Source organism: Toxotes jaculatrix, chromosome 8 (assembly GCF_017976425.1).
Source record: "Toxotes jaculatrix isolate fToxJac2 chromosome 8, fToxJac2.pri, whole genome shotgun sequence".
NCBI lineage: Eukaryota > Metazoa > Chordata > Actinopteri > Toxotidae > Toxotes > Toxotes jaculatrix.
In genome coordinates, this window is record NC_054401.1 from 10464971 (window position 1) to 10486324 (window position 21354).

A 21354-nucleotide genomic window follows, 5' to 3' on the forward strand; every position below is an offset into this window, starting at 1 on the left:
TGAAAAATTGCATGCATTGAATTTCCATTTTAGATCATACTAATTTCTGTACATACAGTGCCATTTTGGTTAAATGTGGCTAAATTTAACTGGTCATGATTACTGAGCAATGCTCAAGCATTTTGTTTACTTTGTGGCATTGATCTTGTAGTAAACAGCAGACAGTCCCATAATTCACACAGTCATACAACACTCTCCCATCCACCCCCTATCAGTGCAAAATCCATGTGACTGCCACACTCATCCACACCAGGCCAAGAGTACAGCATAAATGAGTTGCTTACTGCCATCTTGTGGAGCTAGAGGTGAAGATTTTTATGCAGCCATTTATTTCAAGTATAGCGATAATATACTGTAAATTTGAATGATTGAAAATTGTTCATTACCTTGGAGAAATCTGACCAATAAAATAGCCTAAGAACTTTAATGAAATTTATTGGTATATCAACTACATCCTGAAATCCATTTTATCCACAGAGTGATATGAAATTCACACAGGACATAAGGCTAAATATAATTGTAAAACGTCAATACTGACTTTGGTAACAGTTACATCTTAATTATGTTCAGCACCTAGGAGTTGTACCATCTTCTGGATATTGCAGTAGGTAACTTTGAATCAGAAACGAAAGGAAAACAAATGATTACACTTAAGGTTTATTCATTGCTGAAATATAATCAACTACTGACTTCTCAGTAAATAATGTGATAGAAATCTACTAAAACTATCATTTTTCTTTAGAAGAAAAAAACAAGGCTTAACAGGGGTATGAACATTTCATATGTGAATAAAGTGACAAGATGTACTTAAAACTTATTTTTCTTTAGAAGAAAAAAAATGACAGTAAGAATATGATTGCAACTCAGCAAAAAGTAAAAGGTAGAAGGGGTTAAGTATAAGATTGGCATGAAGACTGATTGGGTTACACACATAAATACATGGAATATTACTTTTGTTTCTATATTATGATAGGTCCTTGTCTTTAACACACCATGAAGTACTGTAGAAATAATCACTGCTAAAAAGAGCATACAAATAACATGAGATAAACATGTGTTACAGTCCACTTGTTTAACCGTTTTCAATCTCTTGGTATAAAAGCTAAGAATATCTCAAATAAATGAAGTAAAGTGAACATAATAAGCAAGGCTTTTTGTAAGTTTCTTCATTTTGGCAGGAGAGGGATCCTTGTAATGCTAATTACCAGCAACTTTAACATTTTATCTATATGTGATTAAATCACTAGGGAATATAGAGTAACTTTCAAATCAAGTTTTACACTACAAACTTCTTGGGGATATACTGAATAAACCATCACATACTGTAGGAGTGATTTCACAACCTCAGCAAAAAACTTGACCAGAGAACAAACATGCACTGACAAACTATCAACAAAGGTCTTTGTCCCCATGTCCCTACTCCTAATAAATGCACTTTACATTTTAAAAAAATCCTCAGAGCCTCTAAGTGAACAACAACAAGACAAAGTACACAGCAGAGACGTTTATCATACAGCAAAAGGTGTAGCAGGGTTTCTAGTTATGGGGAAGAGAGATACATTAGCAGGTCATTTCACCTAAACTCATCTAGTAACTGCACAGTGTCAGCCAAGCATAGTGTCAATGCACTTAAGGGGTTAATGATCCTATGCAAACAGTCATGTCTTTGAAGACACCTTCCAATATAAACTGGAAGAATTTCTGGTGATATTTTATAGGATGCTCTACAGTAGTTGTTAACACACGCATTCTAATAGTCAGCAGAATAGATGTCAACAGAGACACGAGGCAAATTCTCCTAAAGGCAGCAGATGCCTTTTCATGTCCCTTTTTTTTTCTCACCTTCCCATTTTAGAACTGAAATATCCCTCCTGTATGCCACTCTTTTCAGATACCAGGATGCTCAGTATCTGTATGGTCCCTGTAGGAATGGCATCTCCTCCTGACCCTCACTGGTCTGTCTCTCTCCTGGTCTCTTTGAAAGCTTCAGCCTCTTAGCATCTCCTCGCTGGAGTCCTTTAGCCCTGCGGCGGCAGGACACCTTGTGCCTATGGAGAAGTGTAGCATTCCAGAAGCGAGCGGAGCAGCGTCGGCAGGAGAAAGTCCCTCTGGCACGATGGGAGGCCCGATGGATGAAGGCTGCCAAAGGCCTGTGAGACTGCTTCCCACATACACTGCAGCTTAGTCGCTCCTGAGTTGTCGAGGCTTTTTGTGGGTGTTTAACTGCCATGTGGACTAGCAGTCCCGCTTTACGGGAAAACACAGAATTGGGGCATATAGGACAGCCAAAACGCTTCACAGGGACTTTGAGAGACGACAGGATCTGCACCTTCATTCCCCCAGTGTTGACAAGCTTATACCCACCACCGCCTGATCCTTCTCCACGCCTAATTGTCAAACGTAGAGAGCCTTGTTTTTTATTCAACTGCCCTCTTATTGTACAACTTATCTTTCTCTTCTTTTTGCTTCCATCGAATCTGACTAAATCCTGGGATTGACATCTATTTTCCCTCCAATCTCTCCTGTCGGACTTTTTTTTTTTCTTCTTGTGTCGTCTCATTTCATCGTGTGTTAACTGGATGCTGCAGTCAAGGTGTTGGTGAGACTGGGTACCTGACTGATGATGAGGATGATGGTGGGAGTGATGATGATGGTGATGCAGATGATGATATTCAGTGGAGGGCAGTTCCGTGAGGGGCTGGAACGGGGCTGTGGTGTGAAGCGTACGGCTACGAGATCCAGCTGGATATATGTGCTCTCCTTTCACCCCGGCTGGGGAGTGTGGGTGCTGGGGGGGCATGATTGTAGAATTTGGAGGCAGAGGCTGCGAGTAAGATGGGGCATTAGAGGCTGAAGACTGAGCTGCGGCAGCATCATAAAAGAGGGGGGAGTAACCAGCTGGAGGTTGCGGGGGTGCCTGTTGGTGGCTATGTGTGACGACGCTAAGACTCTGCCCACCGTGGCCTTCTGTGGAAGGGGCCATTTGTAGCAGGACATTGGTGGCTGCCTCACTCTCTGATGCTGACTGATTCACATCACCCCCACCTCTGTTGTCTCCAGAACCACTGCTGCCTTCTTGTGGGTTAGATGGTTCAGTGCGGGTCATCCCATGCTGTGACTGCCTATGTCGAGTGAGGCTATTGGAGTAGGCAAATGCTTTCCCACATACCTCACAGCAAAAGAGCTTTTCACCCCCGCCTTCATGAACGGTCTGGTGATGAGCAGTCAGATGAAAGTGATGGCGGAAAGACTTCCAACATATAGCACAGGTGTAGAGCCGAGGAGGAGGTGGGGGCTGTGGTTGGGGTGGGGGTGGAGGCTGTGGTTGGGGGTTGGTGTCTTGAGGCTTGACATCTTGAGAGTAGGAATAATAGGAGGAGGTGCTTGGTACTTGGTTCTGGCTCCTGTCTTGGGCCACGCTACATTGAGGGTTTGGGTTAAAGCTGTTAAGGTTCTCCGCAGCTGGTGTTGTGGGCACCTCTTCCAGCTCCCCTTTCTGGTGGAGTTTGCTGTGCCTCCTGAGGCTCTGGGAGTAACCAAACTCTTTCCCACAGATGCTGCATTTGTAATTCTTTGCCCCAGAGTGGACTGTTTGATGCTTGCTAAGGTGAAAAGCCTCTCTGAAATACTTTCCACAAACAGTGCAGTGATGGGGCTTTTCTCCAGTATGGATGCGGTCATGCCTGCGTAAGGTCTCGCGGCGTGCAAAACCCTTACCACACACACTGCAGAGGTGAGTGCGTGGGAGCCCACTAGGCCCCATTCTGGGGGTGTATTGCCTACGTTTGGGAGGCTGTCCACCAGCTGCAGGATCTTTCTTAGCTCTGGGTTTGCGGGGGCGTTTTGGTTTGGAAGTAGGATTCTGTGGGTTGCTGCTCATGGCCTCCTGGCTCCCACCACCTCTGAAATTCTTATCCAAACCAGATGTGGATGAAGGTGAGCCCAGAGGACCTAAACCAAGACCACCTAGTAGACCTCCTATGATGTCTCCCCTATCATCCCCTCTATTTCCACTGTTACTAGCTGCTGTTATGGCAGAGATAGCATTATTGACAGAGCTAGTGACATCATCCTCTGAGTCATCCAGTAGTGAAGAGAGGGGCAGGTGGGGCTGTTGCTGCGGATGGTGGTGCTGGTTGTGGCTCTGTGAGTGTGGATGCAGTGTTGGGGCCAAGGGTGCCTTTCTCAGAGTTGGGCCCGCCATCCCACTTCCACAGGGGGAGGCACCAGAGTAGCATGGAGATGGATTACCTTGAGAACGGTGGTCATCATGGTAGCCTGTGTAACGATTCCGAGAGTAGTCAGTGGGGTATTTACCATCTGTTCTGTCCCTGTCATTTGAATTCCCTCCCCTTCCAGACTGAAACAGACCATCACATCCTAAACCTGATTTTGGTTCTCCTTCCCCCACAATGATTACACCATCTTCTTCCTCAGTTTTCCCATAAATAACCCCTCTATTGCTCTGATAAGTTCCCCCTCCTCCATTACCTCCTCCACCCCCTCCCCCGACTCTGTCCTCACCATCAGTTCCTGTCTTGCTGCCCCGTTGTTTGGGTCCCCTACCTGGCTTGCCGCAGGTGCCTGAGGCAGCATGGTTGAGTAGAGAGGTGCTCTCACGGAAGGCACGACCACAGGCGGGACATCGGAATGGCTTTTCCTCATGTATCTTCTCATGGCGTGTCAGTGACTCTCTACGATTAAAAGCCCGAGAGCAGGTGGAGCAGCCATATGGGCGGGCTGAAGAGTGTAAAACACCATGTTGCAGGAGGTGCCCTTTTTTCTTAAAGCCTTTGCCACAATCAGGGCAGTGAAATATTTTGTCTGGGCTAGGACAAGAATTGGATGAGGGCTGGGTAGTTTCTTGGGTCGAATGGGGAAGGCTTGGGTCAGACTGCGTTTTAATGTGAACAGGGTTTGGGCCAGTAGTGGCACTATTGCTAGTACCTGCTGTGGTTGGCTCATGCATGCGCAAATGCCTGCGAAGGCTTGAAAGGTGAGGGAAGCTTTTGCCACACTCCCCACAGCTATAAACAGGCTCTGTGTCTGACCCTGTGGGGTTGGGCTGCATTGAGCTCTGGTTATCAGATTTAGAAAGGTGAGAATCATTAGTAACCAGTACTGAGGCAGCAGTGGAAGAGGGAGCAGAAGAGGAGGAGGAAGAAACTACTGATGACGATGAAGATGATGAGGCAAGAAGTGATGATGGGTCTCCACCCATGTTTGACAAACCAACCCCACTCCCAATTAAAGCTGGAGGCTGACCATGAGTAAGCCCTCCATTACTACTAGCGCTGGGATTACCACTATGGCTGCTGTGGCCATGGCTGCTGCTGCTATTACTACTGCTATCAGATTTTCTCTGTGGCAAATAGCCAGCCATAGCTTTCTTCCTCCTACTGCTGCTACCACTACTACTACCCCCTCCACTGCTTTCCCCTTTACCATCATCCTTAGATAAGGATAAATGAAGCGGCAAGGGGAGGGGCAAACCTGCTTCCTGCTGCATCAGAGAAGCTATCTGATTTGATGAGAGTACAGGGATGCCCTGGAAGTCAAAGCTACCAAGCGATGATGGCTGGGAGCCTGGGTGGAGCGGGTGGTGAGGATGAGAATGAGAGTGAGGATGAGAAAGGGAGTGGGGTGGAAGCTGTTGCTGCTGGGGAGGCTGCTGTGGAGTCTGCTGTGGCTGGGGAGTGGAGTGGCCATGTGAATGAGAAGAATGCAAAGCAGGAGGCGGAGCGAGGCTAGTGCTAGGCTCCCCACCTGTCTGACTTAAACCAATGCCTAAGTGGTTATGCGTTCCCTGCTGAACGAGAAATTGCTCTAAACTAGCATTAGCAGGCACCCCAGAAAGGAAATACTGATTAGCAGCTAACATGCAACTAAATTGTTGGTGAAGGCTCCGTGCATCAGACTGGGCCCCAACCAACTGGTGTCCCAATGAGCTGACTGCACTGCTGCTGGAAGGGTTATTAGAGGTGGCCACTGAGGTTGAAGGGGAAGGAGAGGAAGAGGAGGGACCAGGTGATGCTTGGGGGACAGAGAGGCCAGGATGCAAAGGAGGAGGGGGTGGAGGTGCTGATGTTACTAATCCTCCTAATCCCCCAGCACTCCCACTACTGCTACTTCCCCCAGCAAAGTGCTCAAAGCGGCCTACACCTGGGTGTAACTGCTCCTGTGCTAGTGCTGCCTCAGACGGGTGGAAAGAGCGCAGGAACTGTGGGTAGCCTGAAGAATGGCTTGAGCTGCTGCTGCTCATCTTGCTTGACTTTGAACGAGAGCTCTGAGATGAGGAAGGCTGTTGTTGTAAAGGTGGGGGAGGAGGGGCACTCATCTTGGCAAAAATGGAGGCAGAATCAGAAAAGGCGTTACCTCTAGACCCCTGCAGGGGGCCCAAGCCAAGTCCAGACAGAAGAGCTCCAGAAGACTCAGCCTGCTGCTGCTGCTGCTGCTGGAGTTGATGCTGGTGAAGTTGCACTTGCTGTTGATGCTGTAGTTGTCGATCTAAACCAAGGCCTTTGAACTGGTGGGCCTGATGCCCACTTAACATCTCTATAATGTCCAGATTGTATTTTCCAAATTGGAACATTTCCCACTCACTGGAGCATGGGGTTGCAGGGGCCAAACCTCCAGCACTAGGAGCGGCAACAATGATCCCACCACTGACTGGTGAAAGAAAAACTTTACCCAAAGGGTGAGGTTATGCTACTCTTTTTTTCAGAACTACTTGAATGTCAGCTTAAATCTAAAGTTCGTTTCTCCAGATTGTTTACGTCTGGTGCTGCTACTCCCTCTTGATCATCCACTGCCCACACTCTACTTCCAAAACGAGTGGGGAAGCCAGGAAGATGAGTTTATGATCAAAGGGTAAAAGTGTCTTTTTGACAAGTAGATGAGTTCCACCTAATTTCAAAACTGCTTGGTATAGCTTTATTGAGAAGCAGTTCAAATGACTTCTTCTTGTTTCCTTTGAGAGTTACAGCGTTGACATTTTCCTTCATCTAAGCAAGATTCCTCATCCGCGTTCAGCCAAGAAGTTCCTATAGCTGAAAAAACAAAAATCAAACAGGCATGAAAGTCATAGAGGGCAAAAGGGCTATAATTTATGATAATATTTCACTCATTGTCCCTTTCATATTAGGTTAAAGGTTATGGGTTTACCTTTAACCCATAACAAAGTGTCCCTTCCATTAAGGTGTATAGACAGAAGCCTAAGTCTGTACTGCAACATGACAAAATACACACATTTATCTCCTTGGCCCACATGAGGTGGAATGATGATTTAAATTCACTCAGTATTGTTATTACAGAGTCATAGTACTTATGCTGACAGGAGACAGAATGATGAAAGCCACCAATGAGGTTAAGATTATGTTAAATTTAGCAAAATATTTTGACACTGGGTTTCAGTTAGACCATACCACAAACTAATACATTTTTTGTTATCAATAGATTCTTATTTATTCTGCAATTTGCTATCAAACGTTTCTTACAACTGTGAGCCAATTAGCCCCTCAGTTTAAGTGAAAAATGAGATCAAGGAAATGAGAGGAAAAACTGTACATTTTCTCTTTATGCCAAGTGAAGAAATACAAATCTCAAATCTCTATTCAAGGTATCTCTTTAAAGATATTACTACTTTTACAGCCACTTTAACAGGTTATTAAACATTTTCAGCAATTTCTATTTTAAAATTCAGATTCAGATAACTTACCATGATGTGGTTCTGCTGGATTGCAGCATAACCAGACATTTTCAACATTCTTACTGTTCATGCATATAATTGTTCATACCAGGTTTCTGCCACAAAAGCAAGTGAAATGAGGCAGGGGTTACTCATTTAACAAAGCTACTTTGGCGACAGTGACCAATTTATTACAACATAAAAACACTGGCCTACCTACCCATTTAACCGTTATATGCTGCAGCTGTTCTGTGATGTACAGTATCTCACACTGTATTTTGTCCTCTCAGGTGAAATGTACAGTATACATACAGAATGAGTGGTTGTCTCTGCCAGTACCAAATATTTATTGAGGAAGAGACACAGACAGCACAGAGTGAGGTGTGGCAGTGTTGTGTGAGAAACCACATTATACAGCAGATCTCTCGCTTTTGGTTAAATGCAGGTGTGTATGTGTGTGTATGTAACTGATTATTTTGATTATACCCACACTATTTACACTGATGGCATCCCTGCTCCATTTTACCACTTGTGCTTTCACAATTCTGCAAATCATTACTTGTAATTATTAACTTAATGAAGTTGACCGTTTTATAAGTCTATATTTTGTGTTAACAGAAAATTCAGTATCACACAAGCAAAGAGTAACACTTCTCATTCATGTAGGGTAAGATAAAAAAAAAAAAACAATAACATTAAGACACTGTATTTCAGTGTGATTTTTCTTTAACTTATTATTCTCTGAAAATGTGTTTTTGGAGCTTTTAAGGTGTTACTAGTGCACAGCGTTTGCCCTCACGGTGGTGTGTACAACAAAATCAACCATCATGGTGGCAGAAGCTAAAAAGACCCGAGTCGACAATAAATAACCACTGTGGGATATGATGAAAATATGGCTCAATTTAAAATGTACAGTCCCTTTGTTAGTTTTTTTTCCTGCATGCCTTAAAATTGTACAAACCATGGGGACAATATTGGTAATTATCCGGGTTTTTCTTTTCAGTATGAGAATATTCATTAGTCATTAGTGTGGAACTGCACAACAGAGAGCAGTAATAATGTATTGAAATGCAGGTCAACCGGACCTCCAAAAAAAATGTTAACTCTTTTCTTTTGATCCTTGTTGAGCACACTTTCTTGCAAAAAGTGTACTGTACTTGCACCACTGGCTTTTCTCGTTTCTTTGTTAGTTTATTACCAGATAGATACACATACAGGGCATATTAAACAACTGTCAGTTTCATTTGTAGTCTAAAAAACAGTCCACATTATGTCAAAATAATGCGGGATTTCTTTTACTTCATGAATTTTCAAGGAATATTCACGGTGGGCCTGAGTAGGCATAATAGGGGTAATTACACAGTGTGAGGTGCTGTACATTACCTTATCGTTGGTCAAGAGGATGACTGAACAACAGATAAAAAGTTATATCCATTCATACAGCACATACTTCATACTGGTTATAGTTCATCTTGTCAAATGACTCATGTTTATTAATATCTACAGCACTTTGCTACTTGATGTACTAACTGGTCAGAAACTAAACTGCTTCTCTGCAGTTACTATGTGCAACGACAATGAAGCTGAATTGCATTTAATCTAATCCTAACTACCAACAACAATAGGTTAAAGCTATGCAATTCAGCTATAAATTCACTTAAATGCACTTCTCGTAGCCAAAAAAGGGGTGAATAGAAAATCTAACTGTTGCATTATGCATGATTCTTTCACTGCATAAAGGTAAGTTGTTGTTAACAAAAAAATTTCCCCTGCTCTGCCTCTGAGAAAGTACACTGGCTACAGTGGATTCACTCACTTTGAATCTCGTTTTGCTCACCTCGTAAAATCTTACCGTTTCCTCTAATCGATGCGATGAACACAGAGGAGAGTGAGGTCCCCTGGCAGATGAGGGAGATAATCTAACGCATATTTCACTGCCTCTCATTTTAATGTAAACCAGCAATCCTGTGAAAGAGGAGAGGAAAAAAAATTCTTAAATTAACATCCGTATCACACTCGCTGCACAATGTAAACATTAGCAGTAGGCTTTCAGGCGCAAGTAATAACGGATGCACTTGAGGTGGCATCCTGTTGTATTATTGGCTAACATTTGGAGAAAAAAAAGGAAAACATTGGATGCGCTTGGATGCAAAACTTCACGGTTCTCCTTAGCATCATATTTTACACTGGCTCAGCGCGTTTAGCAATTTGGTGCCACACGGAGTGTAGAAAACCACATAGCCACGGTTGCTAACGTTAGCCATCCATCCAAACCATAATATTATAAGCATGCCGACTACCGTTAACATTACGATGCTAGCGTTAGCACATACATCTGCGTAACCTATATTCGGCAAATGTTTACCTACGCATCCAGTTGCGGAGCACGGTTGCAGATGGATGAGGCCTGTCACGCCTTCTTCTGACTGCCTAGCTAGCTATCGCCGCTTCCATTTCTGCGTGCTGTTTTCCAGTCGTTAGCCAGAGCCATTTTCACTGATGCTGAGCTGGGTGAACGCTTGCACCGTGCCACCCGGAGATCAACGCCGACGGATACCGCAGCCGCCTCCTCTCCATTTGATTACGACAGTTTGCGCTGGCAGGGAGCTTTTGCTGAAGATTTCGACGGCCGAGAGGGATTTGGATGGTCGGTGGTAATATTTTTGGGTAAAAGTGAGTGACGTGTGCTCCCTTAACATTGGTCCTTTCCGGCCCTTGTAATATTTCCGGGTAGCACCAGCGGGGCTTACGACGGATTTACCGTTTGGTAGCACGCTGGGTGAAAACGGGGATCCTCGTCCACAAATGTTGCACATTCAGACAAACTGTGCAGATTCCAACACAACACCCCTGCGTCCTGTTATATGAAAAGTTATTCACTCACGGTGGGAGGTTAAGGACTTTTCCCCAGGTTACATAAATGGCTGATATCAAATGGGGCCTATTGCACTATATGAAAAGTATATCTTCAGATTGTTAAAATGAAAACACATAATACATAACATTAAGTGAAAAAGGGAAAGTGGAACAATGTGTTGCAATCTTGTATTTTGTCTCTTTGAAAGATATTTTCTTACTGGTGATGCAAGGTTTTATAAATGATTGTTAAGCACAGGCCAAACACTGATGTGTGACCTTGTACAGTCCTGCGCAAAAGTTTAGGATACTAAAAGTAAAGTAAGCAAGCTTTCAACACTAATATTATCATTTAGCAGTTAACTCCAGAGGCACAGTAAACAGAGAAAGAAAAAAAAACTAAATCAAACCAATATTTGGTGCAGAACCGGTTCTCCTTGAGTACTCAGTGCTCAGTACTGTAGGTGCATATCCAAATGGATCATCAGCATAATTAACTCTGCATCTTCTACATTTCATTTCTTATGTGCAGATGAAGTGTGGTGTTGTTGTGATAGCTTCCATGAGACAGACATGAAGGACGTAACCATTTAGTGTAAATATTTTCAATAAGTTGTCAGTCTGAATTCATAAATGCCTCACTGACATATGTATAATGTGCTGTATAAAGTGTATGAATGAATTGGAAAGTACATCTGTCACCATTGTAATAAATATTACTATTAAAGTACATTTTAGGAGTTAGATATTATAGGAAAAGCTACACCACATGCAGTGAACTCTGATCTTTAAAAAAAATTGTACATTTAATGTTGCTTAAATACATTAATGAACACCAGATGTATAGGTTTCTCGAGGTCCTCGAGAGAAAAAGGATAAGCTTTGTTACACATCTTTTCCCAGTCTCTGTTGTTCTTCATTCCTCACAACACTGCCATATATTTCAGCCAGTTTAAAAGTGGTCAGCCACAAATATACAATTACCATTGTTCGATCAACATGATGATTAAAGTCTATATAATGTTTAGTTACTATTATTGTGTGAGCTGAGTTCTTCCAAAGTGGTGAGAGGAAGAACTCAACCGTAGGCTAAATCATCACAGAATTGTCACATAAACCAAAGATTTGATCCAATCATTTCAATCACAGAGATGTGAATAATGTCAGCTCTCTGATTTTTAAGGATGCTAATCATGTGCGAGAAGCATGTAGGGCACAGAATATCTGGTTCAGGACAATCAAACATCCTGAAAGCCTTCATTCACACACACATTTGCTGTTTAAATATTAAATTGTTCTTTCTTCTTTTCTTCCTGGTGATATGGTGCTCGCAACCATGGGATGGATTTTCACTTTACTTAACAGACTTATAATACATTAATATGAATGGGTTGGACTCCACACAAGGTTTAAGGGTTATGTTGTATTACACTCAGAGTAAAGCCTTCATTAACATTTTGTCTCAGAGCTGATGAGTTACTGAACCTCCTGGTGGTGAAATCTGCAAATTACAATGATTGTAACGCATCGGAGGCAGCCTGTGCCTAAATCAAACATATTTTTTGTGCCCTTTGTGTATATCCTGTAAAAAATAATTTCTGTACCAGTACAATGTCACCATCTGTTCTTTCATTTAAGCCTTCATACATCTCGGCGCAATAAATGTGTTCACATGAGGGTTTAAATATGAGCTCCATGGCCCTTACCTCACTATAAGGACCCAGCAGGTACAGCATGATATAATTCTGACAGTCTAGAACTGTGAATTATATGAAGACTATTTCACTTTTTCATTTCATTTAAAAGCACAGTTGTCCACTCCCACTGGTACTGTACAGTGTTACTGTGGCTTATACAATATCTCACAGCCTGGTGATGAGGGATTTTGTCATAGACCTGCTCGGTGTGTGCTTACTAACCTACTGAAGACTAAAACACTTTTTGTTAATATAGAGCTGTTGCTTTTGGTTTGACCTCTTATAAAACACTAAATTGTCTTGTGATTATTTTTATAATCCCAGTTTCATAACATATTGCCGCTGACCAAGCCACTGGTCTCAAAACTATGGCTGGGTGCACAAACATATGTTAGTCTGGTTTGTCATATGTTAGACATATGTCAGACATGTCTTGATTGGAAACTTGGCCTAAAATGAGTCAGACATTTTTGCAAAAAATAGAGACACTTCCCCAGGCCGTCCCACAATTAAGGGATGCTCTTCTGTAACAACAACTGATGACAAGTGGCACGAAATGATGTGGAGTGAACAATAACAAGGGAAAGATGTTGGATTAATTTCACCTGTACTTCACTTGAGTATTTCCATTTTCTGCCACTTTACACTTCATCTCCACTACTACAAGGCAGAGGGAAACAATGCACTTTTTACTCCACTACATTTAACTGTTAGTTACAATGCATATTACAATTTGACAAACAAAACATACCATGAATTTATAATAAATATGATGCACTGTTATAAATTAAACTGTCTGACAGTATACTGAAGCTCATATGATCTCCACCTTTCCCCACTACAACAGTAAAATGCCACTTACACATGAATGCATCAGTAATCTAAATCCTCCAGTATAACACTAACAGCTGTATTAGTACTTTTACTTTTGGTACTTAAAGTGACATTTTCACTGTAGGACTTTTACTTATAATCGAGCGTTGATATTTTCGCAGTGTTGCTACTTTTACTTGAGTAAATGATCTGAATATTTGTTGCACATTGCTTCACTGTTTGCCTCAAAACAGTATGAAAGGCTTAATGGTTGAGGAATATCTTAAAAATGTTCCATACTAAGATAAATGGGAATAGATTATGTACCAATATCATTAAATGACAAAAAAGTAGTGCCTTGGAAATACTGATAAGCACGATATATGTGCCAGAGGAGCAGATGTAAACTGCAAAGGTTGTAGGTGACCCAACCAAATACTGTATGTTTGGAAAAGAAACTCAAAGTACTAAAAGAATAAGGCCTGAGTTTAGCTTCAATTATGACTAAAGTAAAAAAAAAAAATCATTCATGAATATGAATGTGCATGTTCTATAATGAATGACAAAACATTTTTTTTCCCCACCAACTTTATTATACAAATTCTTTGTAAGTCACTGTCGTATCCAAGGGGATCAATGCACTGAATAATAACAAAAGGGTTGTTTCGAAATTTATAGGCATGAAAATAAATCCATGAATTTCATTACCGGACACTGCCCCTGTCCATACAATTTACTGTTAGTAATGCTTTACATTTCAGGTGGCCATTTACCATCCTCACTATAAATGAATTCATAATGGTAAAAACTCACACCATATTCATTCATTTCTTTCTGAAAACGAGCCTTTTTAGCTCACTTGCCTGTGTATTAGTTCTCAGTTGTGAAAAAGAAATAACCCCTGTAGCCATGTAGGAGGCTATGACAATAAAAAGACAACAAAATGTTATGAGTTTGGCACTGTACAATTCATTAAATACTAACACATAATTTGTTGAATCTTCAAATTAATGTCGAAGAGATCACTCAAAATATTCTGATTGTACTAGCTATACAAAATACAATACTTGCACAAATTAGATTAACCATTTATAAAATTGTAATAATGAGTTTCGATGGATATGGCTTGTGAGATATTACAGACTTTGCTACAGACCTTTTGTGGCTCTATTAAAAAAATCTAAAACTACTGTATGTCATCTGTCTTAATTCCCTGAAAAAGACACTGCACTCAAAGCATTCAGGTTTCCGTCACACCTCCGTTTTTCTCCAACCTGTATAATAAACATTCATCCAAACACACATACATTATGGCGTCATGGGTTTTGTGTGTACAACCCATAATAAGTTATTGGGTCAGGCTGCTGCAGTGGAGACAACAGACTGTCTCCAGTCTGGTGGCATTACTAACTTCTGGCCCGTCCCAAACTCACCTATCCCTCACTGGCTGTAAAAACACCATCGTCTACACATACATTTAGAAGGCTGCAGATTTTTTCAATAGACGTTTTTGTACCAGAGTGGAAACCTAAGTAATCACTTGAGATCAAGAAGTCATAAGGCCGATGTCTAGGCACAGTACATACAACTGGAAAATTGGCCATTTAAGCATCAGTGACCTTAAAATCCAGGCATACTGTAAATGCCTCTCAATGAAATGGAGCTGGCATGCATCAAGATTTGGAATGTTATTAAAAACTTGAATTTATGACCAGATGTATGAAAAACCAACTAGTCATGAGGATGCTAGTTATCTAAAAACAATAAACACTTAAATCCCACCAAGTAAAAGAACATCACATCATAAGATAATTGTTAATAATAACCATAACAGTTATAATAATTATTAATAATAACACTCCATCATATTCATAACAACTACATTTAGCACTGTGTATAGGAAGATTGTCCAAATGAAATCTGTGTTTCTGTTTATCAGCATTTCATCTCTGTATCCTTTCACATGACTGAACAAAAACCGAGCAGTAACCCGTTCCTTCTTTGATTTGCGTAATTACCATACCTCTGATTTCTGTAGATAAAAAAAATCCTCTCTCAATACTATACCTTGATACATTGATCAGTCACACTTTCAGCCGTGCTTGTACAGAATGTAAACCTTGAGGACACGATACAAAAGTATGTTTGTATCTGGTGCAAATATCAGGGGATAGATTTGTGCAAAGTTTTGTCTCTGTGTTTCTCTTTGAACTGTGCTTAAATTGCTCTTGTTTTTTGTACACATTAATACTTAATACATCATGACAATATCAACACAAAATCAAGAGAAAGAGATAGCATTTTATATGGACCACAGATATCACATACTACAGTATATAGGATAGGATAGCCCTTAGTATTGATAAGCGTTGTTATTGATGAAGATTTTTTTTTCTCTTTTCTTTTTTTTTTCTTAAACTCATACTGGCTGAAGTGCGTTATGATACAGCAAGGTCTTCGTCTGGAGGACGGGAAGGGCTTCCTAACCATCCGAGAGTCTTACGGCATACGGAGCCATGCAGGAGAAGGCCTCAGGCTGCCCTTGCTCCTGACTCAGAGGGTTTTTTTTGGCTTGCTCTGAAGCCAATCCTTTGACTGTACAAAATATCACTGACTTGGTTAATTTGTCACCTGGTGAGAAGAATAAAATGGTGATTGTCAGACCAGCTTCCTCTGTGGTAAATTCTTTGTATCTCCATAAATGGCTTTGAAGGACAGTTGTGTAAGTGCAACCTCTGCGTCATGGTCTATTCATTTGTGCTCTGTAGAAAAACCTTTGCTCCTCATACACAACCTACATTAAAGCAAGTTGCCTCTTTATTGGTAAACTGAACACATGCGTCTGTTCTGTAATCTCTTGACTCATGTGTGTCTATGTCAAGATTTTAGTTATATTGTGACTAATGGCTCTATATTATTTGGTAGCCCACTGTTTTTACAGTTAGGTCCTGATCTATAGATGGGAACACTGGGGAAAACTTACCCATAACGTAATCTAACATCAGCTTACACTCCTGTAGTGTAACAGTGATCAGAGTGTGAGGTCCTCTGGGGATTTGATCTAAGGTCACATGGAAAACTAGGCAACCCAGGCATCAGATTGGTAATGTGGGTATGTCCGCAGTTTAAATCGGGCGCGGAGTCCAGCCAATAGTGTCAGGCTGTTGAGTCCCAGTCAGAAACAGCCCAACCTTGTCCACTCATTTACATAGGAAGCAATAAAAAGCAGTTCTGTCTCCTTGTGTCAGGATGAGGTTGGTTCAGCAGAGTGTCAGATCTCCAAAATCCCTCACCAGGCACACAGTTCATTCAGACTCATCTGGTCCATTGGGCTCTTAAACCCATGAGATTCAGTTTAATAAATCGTTGATGGCGAGGGCTGAGCAGGTCGACAGTCCAGCAGGTAGTTGGCTCAATTCTCTACGAAATTCTGTGATACAATATTCCACATGGTCCTCCTCTTCATCGACCTCTGTTTTTTTTTTTTTTTTTTTTTTTTTTTTTTTAATATCATCTGGTTTCCTATCTAATATGGCTCCTGAGTACTTTTTGAAAAACATATATAACATATATAAAAACAAAATTATGAACGACACTTCTGTTGGTTTTGTTTCACCCTTCTAGTCAGTCTTTCTACAAGTATAATGGCACCGCTGTATATGGCAATATGGCAAATTCTGTTACAAAATATGGCTGATGTAGGCTATCACATAATTGGAACAGATATTCCTCACCTAGATTTTTAATTAAGTAATCATATTTAAGCTATTTAATTACAAGATAACACTAATTTGAATAGCCTAAACACGTTATACTGTTACTATATATTTCTAGTTTTATTTCTTGTAGCTGTATATCTAATAGTTAAATGCAGAAGGGTGATCTATTCCCATACCTTATATGAGGGGTAAACTCTACATTAGGCACAAACCTCACACTGTCACCTCATTTTTACTCCCTGTCCTGATCCCCTGACTGCCTCCTCCACTTCCTCCTGACCCCCCACCGCCCCCTCCCGGTATGAAGTGTAGCTGCTCAATGGTGTTCTGCCTTTTCGCTGCAAAAGCCATCCTCCTCGCGCTGTGGCCACCTAGTGTTCCCGTTCCCATGACTACCCCCGCACCGGGCATCTCCCCCGCCCAGCCCATGCCCCCACTCATATGCCCAGTCATGGTCGTGTTCCTCTCCTGCTCTCGTCCAGACGTTGGGTGAGAGTTCATCTTGATCATGTGGTGCCGGTCAAGGGAGGGTGTAGCGCAGACGTTCTGCTGGGACTGGGCCTTCTGCTGACGAGGCAGCGTGGGGACAATCCCTCCTGTGTGGGCGTATGGATCTACAACACCCATGCCACCAACCCCCATCCTCTCTTCCAGATGGTCCGGGGACATGAGCAGCCGTTCCTGTCTCTCCTGCCTGTCCTGGGTCTTGCGGGTGAGGGTCTGCGTGTTGGAGTTCTTATTGGAGGCAGCCATGGCTTTGTAGTACTGGTGTTGCTGGTTCTTGGACAGCCTGGACAGTGTCCCCGTGTTGCCGGGGACATCACCCATGTTGAGCAGCTGGTCAGTGGACTTAACTTTCCTCGGGGGCTTGGAGAGAGTATCGTAGTTGGGGTTGTACTGGGGCTCTGGGGGATCCAGAGGGTAAGGATTGGGGGTGGGTGAAGCAGGCATGCCAGAAGGTGGCGGTGGGATCCAGGGTCGAGCTGCGTGCCTGGGGAGGGTCCCTCTCCCACTGAGGGTGTAGTCTCCACCCCAGTGAAGGTGGTGCTGAGAGGACTGGAGGGCCGGCTGGGCCGTGTGAGGCCGGCGCTTGGTGGTGCAGTAACCAGACGAGTACTCATCAAGACCTTTCTCTGGAAGCCAAACAAAATTTCTCTGAATTGTTTATCACCACAGTAAATAGAATCAGCACATAATGACGAATCCCGCACTTCATGCCACAGTGTCAAAAGTGTCACTGTGCTTCAGTACTCAACAGCTGCACAAACCACAGTTGTTGCAGGGCAGACAGACTGATACATTTCTCCTCATATTTCGAAAATCAAGGTACTTACCGAGGCGTTTGAGTGAGGAGTATCTGTTGAGCTCAGGCTTGGTGGCACTCTCATAGGAGGGAGGCAGCTGAGCCAGGTTGTGTAGGGAGTGGTGGAAGGCAGGCTGGGATTTGGTGTTGTTGTGTTTACTGGAGAGCAGGGTGCCTCCAGCTGCCAGCTGAGCATTGTTCATTCGAGGGGTGCGTTCTACAGAGACCACAGGGGAGAAAACGACTGTGTGTTAAATGAGATTTGCTCCTCTGGATATAGCGCGCCGCACGTAGCAGTGTGTGAATCTGCTAACATTCACTGGAACAGACAGACTTTAACTTGCTTTCAACACTAACACAAGCAACCAAAGCTATGATAATCATTATTATTGTTGCGATGAATGAGTCTACTTTTGAGATTAAAATGAATCTGAATGAAGTAAATGAAGCATCAGGGTGATTACATGTAATTTACATAGGATCCCAGCTTTCGCCAGCTGCCTTACCGATAGTTGCTGTGTGTTTGGGGCTGGAGCCCGATGAGTGGATGAAATTGTGTTGCAAATTGCCCACTGTAAGTCAAAAGAACATAAGGTAATCAGCTCACAAAATGGATGTTGGAAGTTTCAGGTTCAATGGCATTTTAGCATAAAAGGTTCAAGGCAACTATGCACATACAGCTATCTGCATCAATTCCCCTTCACATGATCATATAATGCATACATATTTTATAAGCACCTATGTCCAGATTCCTGTGTATTTAAATTAAATTTTGGAGAGGGGAATTAATATTACCACCTGAGGAAGTCAGAGGTATCTCTTCTCGGTGACCACAGCCAGTAAAGAGAAATACTGAGGCTTAATATTTTGTACACTACACTGAGGATTTTTCCTATCTTTTAAATAGTTGCAAAAATGGTGGTGGAAATTGACACGCACAAAAAAACATGTGTTCATATACAGAGGATGCCGTTACAACAGCTCTGATTGTGTGTCTGATTGTGCTATTCAGTAATGCTGTAAAAGCCCTAAACCCTCACATCTGTTGTCCTTGCTAGGCAGTCCTGGGGCGTAAAGATTTTTTGGAGCTCTCCCCAGTGTCCCCTGTCCGTCCCCTACAGTCAGAGCCACGCTGTTGTTTCTCTCATCCTGCTGGACTGGGCTAGACTGGTGCCGCAACATGTCAACCAGGGCTCTAATGATACAATAAAGACAAGCAAAAAGGAAATATGAGATTAAACTTGACAGTAACTGGCCAGTGGCTGATCACATCATTTTCTACAAGCATTTCAAATACTATTAAGTTATATTCATTAGCCTATGTTTTAAGACTAGCACTCATTTTGTAATGATAGGCAGTTGATCAACCATATTCATGTGAGGATGAAAATGTTGGGGCTTAGAATCACTGGGTAAGCAAATATGTTAACAAAGAAATTTGTAATAATAATAATATGATGTTCATTATTTGCATTCTTTAATGGACCAGTCACCACTTAATACTGGTCTACTACATCATCCTCCACAAGTGTAGCCAAAGATAGAAAAATGTAGCCTGGACAAAAATTAAAATGCACATATTTATTGCCAAGATTACGGGCCATGTATGAGATAAAAAGCAGAGAGGAAATCAAAACAACCATGAGTTCTGCAGCAGCCACTCGATGAAATCAAATATGTTTCAGCTGATGACTAACAGCATTATTCCGAGCCCAGAATGATGAATGTAGGCCATTTATGGAGTCCTGAAAACCTAATTTCATTACAGTATTTATACATGGAATGAAGAAACAAATTCAACAGTGAGAAGTGATGAAAGAAAAATTTTCTAAGCCTCACCTGGGCATATTGAGGTCCCTTTGGTTGGCTTCCTGTTGCACCTTGTTGAAGACCACCTTGATGCCGACAGCGACAGCCACCATGAACACAACCACACCACCGATGACGAAGCCAGTGTTGTGGCTCTGCTGTTTCAGTGGATCAAAGTCTGGGTCAGGACCTAACTCCTCTGGTATAATCATGGAGTCTGTCTGTGGCTTGGCCCAGTCTGGAGAGTCATAGTTTTTACAGCTGTCCTGCTCCAGCTGCCGGCTACGCTCCGGACAGCAGAAGCGGTAGTGGCAGGTTCCACAGCAATAGATGAAGGTGTCCTTGGAGCAGTTGAAAGCGCTGTCAAAGTGTCCCATTACGTCATAATACCCCCGACATACATCCATCCATGGGTCTATCAGCCGTGGTGGAATGGGCGCGACTTGGGCTGCGCCTAAGGGAGGAGCCAGGGCCTCCGCTGAGGTCACATTCTTGGGGAACATGACCTGGGGCAGGGGTCTCGGAGGCGCCTCCAGAACTCCCTCTGAGGTCTCTGGAAGTTTCTCAGGGGTTTTGGTCCTGCCTTGGAGAGCAGCTGGCCTGATATTGGCCTGGATGGCAAGGAGCAGGAGCGAGGGGCTGGGGCCAGACTTGGGCTCCTCTGTGAATGGCCTTCCTGAGGGGTCTATATGCTGTGGAGGTGGGGATGGAGAGGTCTCCACAACAGTGGTAAGTGGGGCAGTGAGAAGGGAGAGCAGGGAGACAGCGAGGACTCGGAGATTGGTGGTGGGCGTCATTTTTACATGACTAAGAGATCTATTTTCTGTTGTTGAGTCAATGCAGTTACAACGCTGTATCCGCTTTTGCAGTTTAACCCACTAAAATGACATGTGAAACATTCAAGAAGCATGTACGACCTACTGAATACTGATGATGTATCAGTAGTTTCATTCAGTAATGTTGGACGATGAAATCTGAAACCAGGTTTTTTGTTTTGGCAGAAACAGAGTATTTATGTGATATAATAATGGGAAACGCCAGGAACAATAAAAATGAAAACACTATCAAAATCAGTTTGTGGGTTTCAGTAATTGTGGATAATGGAATTAAAATTGTTTTAATTTACTGCTAGAAAGGAACCCTGACTGTGTAATGACTTCATCTTTTGCCCTCAGAAAGCACCGCTCAAGTCTAGAACACTAGACGGATGCAGCTTTGTAAAAAAGACAAACTGAAAACAATAATCTTCATGCTTTTAGTCCTTAAGGTCTTATTCTACATGTCCCACTGAACAAAAAGAATATGTATCTGACGTACCGCAGGATGGGATTATTTTTTTGTAAGCACAAAGCCCAGTAGAAGTCAGTAGCAAATATTTTTAATAAAATATGGCAGTCCTATACATTCCTGTGCTGATCATGGCACTTGAACAGTAGTCTATGGCCAGTGGTTCATGAAATGTAAACAGTT

The 21354-nt window shown here is 42.4% G+C and overlaps 2 protein-coding genes across 5 annotated transcripts; both read right to left on the reverse strand.

The window, feature by feature from the left end:
• Window positions 1–644: 644 nt before the first annotated feature.
• On the reverse strand, window positions 645–10392 carry si:dkeyp-69b9.6. Of its 4 annotated transcripts, XM_041043967.1 has the most exons (4): window positions 10053–10392; window positions 9540–9652; window positions 4567–7049; window positions 645–4278 (listed from the first exon to the last, which is right to left on the reverse strand). In XM_041043967.1, exons 3-4 carry the CDS (start codon window positions 6590–6592, stop codon window positions 1904–1906), a joined length of 4401 nt encoding a protein of 1466 aa, XP_040899901.1. In that variant the 5' UTR covers window positions 6593–7049; window positions 9540–9652; window positions 10053–10392; the 3' UTR covers window positions 645–1903. The 4 variants fall into 4 exon arrangements, with proteins under 4 accessions (XP_040899901.1, XP_040899899.1, XP_040899897.1 ...); XM_041043965.1 differs by having other exon boundaries at window positions 645–7049; window positions 10057–10392; XM_041043963.1 differs by having other exon boundaries at window positions 645–7049.
• Window positions 10393–16985: 6593 nt separating this feature from the next.
• Window positions 16986–20681, reverse strand: LOC121186289 (protein shisa-7). The gene is made up of 5 exons (XM_041044979.1): window positions 19915–20681; window positions 19116–19270; window positions 18582–18647; window positions 18107–18292; window positions 16986–17905 (listed from the first exon to the last, which is right to left on the reverse strand). Exons 1-5 carry the CDS (start codon window positions 20679–20681, stop codon window positions 16986–16988), a joined length of 2094 nt encoding a protein of 697 aa, XP_040900913.1.
• Between the last annotated feature and the right edge of the window lie 673 nt (window positions 20682–21354).